The sequence below is a fragment of the Cornus florida genome, unplaced genomic scaffold (assembly GCF_030987335.1).
Source record: "Cornus florida cultivar Cherokee Brave unplaced genomic scaffold, ASM3098733v1 CherokeeBrave_3.0.0_Hap2_Chr01, whole genome shotgun sequence".
NCBI classification, from domain to species: domain Eukaryota; kingdom Viridiplantae; phylum Streptophyta; class Magnoliopsida; order Cornales; family Cornaceae; genus Cornus; species Cornus florida.
Genome location: NW_026775571.1, coordinates 104442192 through 104448082, shown reverse-complemented (window position 1 = coordinate 104448082; position 5891 = coordinate 104442192). Strand labels below are relative to the sequence as shown.

The 5891-nt window shown below is 40.1% G+C and overlaps 1 protein-coding gene across 1 annotated transcript; it reads right to left on the bottom strand.

The window, feature by feature from the left end:
• Window positions 1-284: 284 nt before the first annotated feature.
• Window positions 285-1127, bottom strand: LOC132279578 (uncharacterized mitochondrial protein AtMg00810-like). Its single transcript, XM_059781601.1, has one exon. The coding sequence runs from the start codon at window positions 1125-1127 to the stop codon at window positions 285-287; it is 843 nt and encodes a 280-aa protein (XP_059637584.1).
• Between the last annotated feature and the right edge of the window lie 4764 nt (window positions 1128-5891).

The following is a 5891-nucleotide window of genomic DNA, read 5'->3' as shown; positions in this document are numbered from 1 at the left end:
CCATGCAAAAGCACCCTGGAGTGGGCCGAACGTGGGGGGTCCACCGAGGAAAGTCAAGCCCATTACAAGACCCAGCCCAGAAGGAAGAGAACTTTGGGCTATAAGCCCAATGTAATTGGTTAACTGCAAAAGAGGGCCATGGCCTATAAATAGACCATGACGGGTGGAAAGTAGAGGAGGAAGCTAGGGAGAATAGAGAGAGAGAGAAAGTAAGAGTGAGAGAGATGAAACGGAACATTGTATCTTCAAAGCCAAAGGAGCTCACAAGTACCTTGAGCCATAGCTCAGTATTTAGCTTCAACAGAAAATCTAGAAACAACAGCTTGCTTCTTACTCTTCCATGATATGAGATGATTACCATAGAAAGTACAGAAGCCAGAGGTAGAACGTCTATCTATCTTACATCCAGCATATTCTGCATCAGTAAAGCATGAGAGTCCAGATTGATTTCCTGAGGCATAGAACAGACCAAGACCAGGGCACGATTCAAGGTACCTCAAAATATGGTAGACTGCATCCATATAAGCTAAGCGAGGGGCATGCATGAATTGGCTAATCACACTAACAGCAAATGTCAAATCAGGCCTTGTGTTAGTCAAGTAGATAAGACGACCTACTAAACGTTGATACACGGATGGATCTGGAAGTAATTCCCCTGACTCAACAGAGAGTTTAAGATTGGGGTCCATAGGAGTGGAAGCGGGTCGACACCCAAGCATGCCAGAATCTTGAAGAAGATCCAAAACATATTTCCTTTGAGATAAAGAAATTCCACAACGGGATCTAGCAACCTCAATTCCAAGAAAATATCGAAGAGGACCTAAGTCCTTCACATCAAAGGACTTTTGAAGATGAAGTTTCGCCTGAGCAATCCCCGAAGCATCATCACCTGTGATAATGATATCATCCACATATACCAATAACATAATGCAACGACCATCAGAACGACGTCGAATAAAACAAGTATGGTCTGAGTGGCAGCGCACAAAGCCCATGGATAAAACAACATCACTGAAACGACTAAACCAAGCTCTAGGAGATTGCTTTAGACCATAAAGAGATTTCCGTAGCTTATAGACTTTCCCAGCATACTCCCCATCAGCCCGAAATCCAGGGGGTAGATCCATATATATAGTCTCAAGTAAGTCTCCATTAAGAAATGCATTCTTGACATCTAACTAATGCAGAGGCTAAGAATGAGCAGCAGACAAGGAGACAAGCAGTCGCACAGACGTCAACTTAGCCACAGGAGTAAAGGTAGTACTAAAGTCTTTGCCCGGAATCTGAGTAAAGCCTTTTGCCACCAACCGAGCCTTATACCGATCAATAAAACCATCGGCTAAGTACTTCACATTAAAGACCCATTTGTAGCCAACCATTTTCTCCCCAGAAGGTAAAGCAACAAGTTCCCATGTATTATTATGGTGTAAAACATCAATTTCTGTTGTCATGGCAGACACCCAATTGGGATCCTGGAGGGCCTCTGACACAGATCGAGGAATAGAAACGGTCCCAATCTTACCCAAGAAGGATTTATATGCACCTGAAAGACCATCATAGGAGACATACTGGGAAATAGGGTGGTTAGTGCTACTAGAAAAACCATACCAATTAGGAGGATGATGATCACGGGTAGGATAACGGGAGGTACGCTGAGGAATTGTAGAAGCAATAGGAGAAAGAGAGTTACCTGGACCTGGTTCTGAAGATGATTCTGGCAAGGGAGGTTAAGTGCGATGGCGACGAGAGTAGACCTGCAAAGGTGGAGGGGAACCCTGCATGGATGGAGAAGGAGATTCCAGGACAGTGTGATTTTCAAATAGAGGAACATGGCGGGTAATAGGAGAAATCTCCTTCTTCAGATTACAAGAGAGAGAATCCTGTACCACTGAATTAGTACTATAAAAAGGAACAGTTTCATGAAATGTCACATCAAGAGAATGATACATATGTTTGGTCACAGGATCATAACAACGATAGCCCTTTGACATAGCAGAATACCCCAAGAAAATACACCTAATAGATTTATCATCAAGTTTATGACGAGAATGACTACGGTTATGAACAAAATAAGTACAGCCAAAAACACGAGGCAGAAGGTGAACAATGTATAATCAGGCTGGAGAATCTAAAGTGGTGCCTTACCACCCAAAACTCAACTGGGAGTACAATTAATCAAAAAAGCAACTGTAAGAACAGCCATGTGCCAATAGAATTTAGGCACATGTATACCACTCAGAAGACATCGGACTACAGACATAAAATGACGATTTTTGCGTTCAGCCACGCCATTTTGCTCAGGAGTATAGGGGCAAGTGAGTTGATGTAAAATCCCCTTTTTATTAAGTTCAGACCGGAACTCATTCGAAACATATTCTCGTTTATTATCAGAACGAATATTACGGATAACAGTGTTATACTGGGTTTTGATCATTTGAAGAAACTGGGTAAATAAAAGAAACACATCAGATTTCTTTTTCAATAAATAAACCCAAGTACAACGAGAATAATCATCAATAAATGTCACATAATATCGATGTCCAGAGAAAACAGTAACTGGGGAAGGGCCCCAGACATCAGAATGAATAAGATCAAACATACTAGGAGCACAACTCATATGAGAAATATAGCTAGTTCTAGTATGTTTAGAAAGCTCACAAACTTCACATTGAAACTTATGGTCCTTACATGTTTTATTTAACGAAGGAAACAATAGACATAGATATTGAAAGTTTACATGCCCCAAACGTGCATGCCACAGACTAAAAGTGTGAAAAGAAACATCATAAACACTAGAAGTAGGTAGGACAGAAGCTTGAAGACTCGTTCCTGGTGGTTCCCCAAAGTAGTAAAGCCCATCACACTCATAACCCTTGACAAAAATCCTCTTCGAACAAAGGTCCTGCAACAAACAGTGATCTGGTAAGAACATAACTGCACATTGGAGGTTTTCAAGCCGACTAACAGATAAAAGGTTAAAGGCAAATTTAGGTACATGAAGGACAGATGAAAGAGTAATATCAGGAGACAGACAAACATCACCCTTACTGTGAATGTAAGATGTAGAGCCATCCGCAAGATACACAGATTGGGTAACAGGTATGACATTAGAAGAAAAAACTGATAACTCACCAGTCATGTGATCATTGGCCCCAGAATTCAGAACCCAAGTGGGCTGCTTGGCCTTAACATGAAATGTAGTAGGAGTACCTGTAGCAATAGTTGCAGTGGGAGCAGTTGAAGGAGCACTAACTCTAGAAGCAAGGGAGCCAAGTTGGTCCTGGATCTGCCCAATCTGAGACTGAAGCTGGCTTAGTCCAAGAAATACAGTAGATCCACCAGTAGTAACAAGAGTTTCTGCAACAGCCGCAGTACGAGAAGAACCAGTTCCAGATAAACGGTTCCTAAAATTTTTTTGCTTCAGTTCAGGATGAAGTTTGAAGCAACGAGCCTTAACATGTCTAACCCCTCCACAATGGTGACAAATAATCTGACCTCCAGAAGCTCGTGATCCAAAGTTGGCTGCAAAAGCCATACTATCCCCAGCAGGCTCAGACACTGGTACAGGAACAATTGAGGGCTGAATTAAACGGTACCTGCGTGCTTCACCATCAACAGTAGCAAAGGCTTCCAACAGGGATGGCATTGGAAATGCATTCAAGATTTGAGACTTTAGTGGTTCAAATTCTGGGCGTAATCCCATCAAAAACTGATAGGTATGTTGACGATCAAGACGTTTGACAAGAAGAGAGGCTGCCTCAAAAGGAAATTCACTTAGAGGCTCATATTGAGCTAGTTCCTCCCAACAAGATCTCAAATACCCAAAATAATCAATTACAGACAAATTCAGGCCTTCCTGCGAGGCCTTAGCGATATCTTGATATAATTCAAAAATACGAGCATCATTCCTAGAATAAGCATACATTTTATTCAAAGCAATCCACAAGTCATTAATAGAGTCATAAAACATGAATATATTATAAATGTGTTCCTCCATAGAATTAAACATCCATCCTAAAATGGTGCACTTGTCCATATCCCACTGAGCATATTTAGGATCTTTAATATCTGCCCTCTTTTCAGTACCCAAAATCCACCCTGATTTGCCTTTTCCACCAACATAGAGGCGGAGGGAACGAGCCCAGGATGCAAAATTACGGCCATTCAACAGCATACTAGTAACTCGTTGAGTCGGTGTGTGTTGCACCGAAAAGAGAGTTTCTTTATTATTACTTGATTCAGCCATAATATTAAATAGATCAATTCAACAGATTACCAATAATTTCAAATAAAGGAGGAATAAACCTGATTTTAATCAAACCAAGAAGCCGGAGACACGGCTGTTTGATCCGAAAATGCTGCCGAATATCCCGACAACCCCAAAAAATTACAAACACGTCTTCTGACCCTTAGTGCATGAAAAAGACTAAGGGAATACCCCTACAAACCTAGAGGAGATTGACTTCCCCTAGGACTGTCGCAACAGCGACCAGAAAAAGAGAGAAGGTCTGTGAAAAAAAATAGGGAATGGGCTGTAACGAGATAGAGATCGAGATATTAAAAGAGGCGGTGAAAGAGAGAGAGATGGGGGAGGCGTAGTGTGATACCTCTCGGATCCGAGATACGGGTTAATCAGGCCGAAGCCCGAACCCGAGGGAATACCAAACAATTAATATGTTTAAACGAACACGGAATACAAAATAATGAATTAAAGAAATAAATAATAACACTGAACGAATACTAAATAATAAAATCCTTAAATCATAATAATAAAATCCAACTTTCCAAAACCTCCAATCCATACAACTCGAGAATCCATCAAGTGGACCCCTTATTAAAATCCCAAACTGAAACTAAAACAACTGAAATAAAATTTAAAGCTAAACATAGAGAGTATTCTTACGTAGTCGGAGGAATGAATGTCTGTATCTGCTCTACACATCCAAGCTCTAACCCTTGAACTGACGAACACCTGAAAAATAAAAGAGTGGGTCAGGCCCACATGCAAGTCCTATTCTACTACAATCCAAACAGGAATTCAATACGCAGATACATCCTAGATAGACTCAACAATATCTAGAGTAGTCCATATATGTATATACAGTACACACTATAGGACGCTCGCTAGTCCAATAGGTCTGTCTCAGCCTGAATAGAAGGCAACATGCGAATACGCACCCTAAGGTGGGCATGAGTACCTAGACCTACCAGGGAACAACACCTATGTCCAGTTATCCATCCTAGGCGATATACGCGCCCTAACCATGGTCTTGAGACTCAGGCTCATACCATGGCACATATATAATATATATATAAAATCCGTACTCCTCCTAATACAAAAATACCATCCATTTGTGTAGTGGTCTGATATATGTATAACAAATCTATCCTGAAACCATAGTAGGTCATTCAATTCACAATTGATATGACTCAAATATGAGATGTACTTAACCTTTATGGTTAGTCCATAACTTAATCCAAGTTAGGTAGAATACAGTGTTTGAACTAGTCCATACCTAGTATGTCACCATCCCATACCGGTACATACAATCTTCCAGATAACATAGTTAAATAAACGACACTATTATATACATCCAACAACCATTCTTCAAAACATGCATCAATATAAATTAACACATGTATATTAATACTATGCAGTTATTAGAGAGCCTAAAAATCCAATTCTAATAATGTAAACAGCTAAACAAGTATAAGCGTTCACATCCTCCAAAATATCCATAAACTGATGCAGTTGAATAGCAAAGTGAATATTAATTTGATCCAACACAAGCATGGTTAAATTCAGGTAATCCATGTTACTTATAATCCTATCCAAATATGATTAATTAAAATTAATTCATATAAAATAATCCTTAAAGTTCTAAAGTGTA

What these genes read in the sequence shown, in the direction of transcription:
- LOC132279578 (XM_059781601.1), bottom strand. Translation starts at nt 1,127, where the DNA reads ATGGATCTACCCCCTGGATTTCGGGCTGATGGGGAGTATGCTGGGAAA.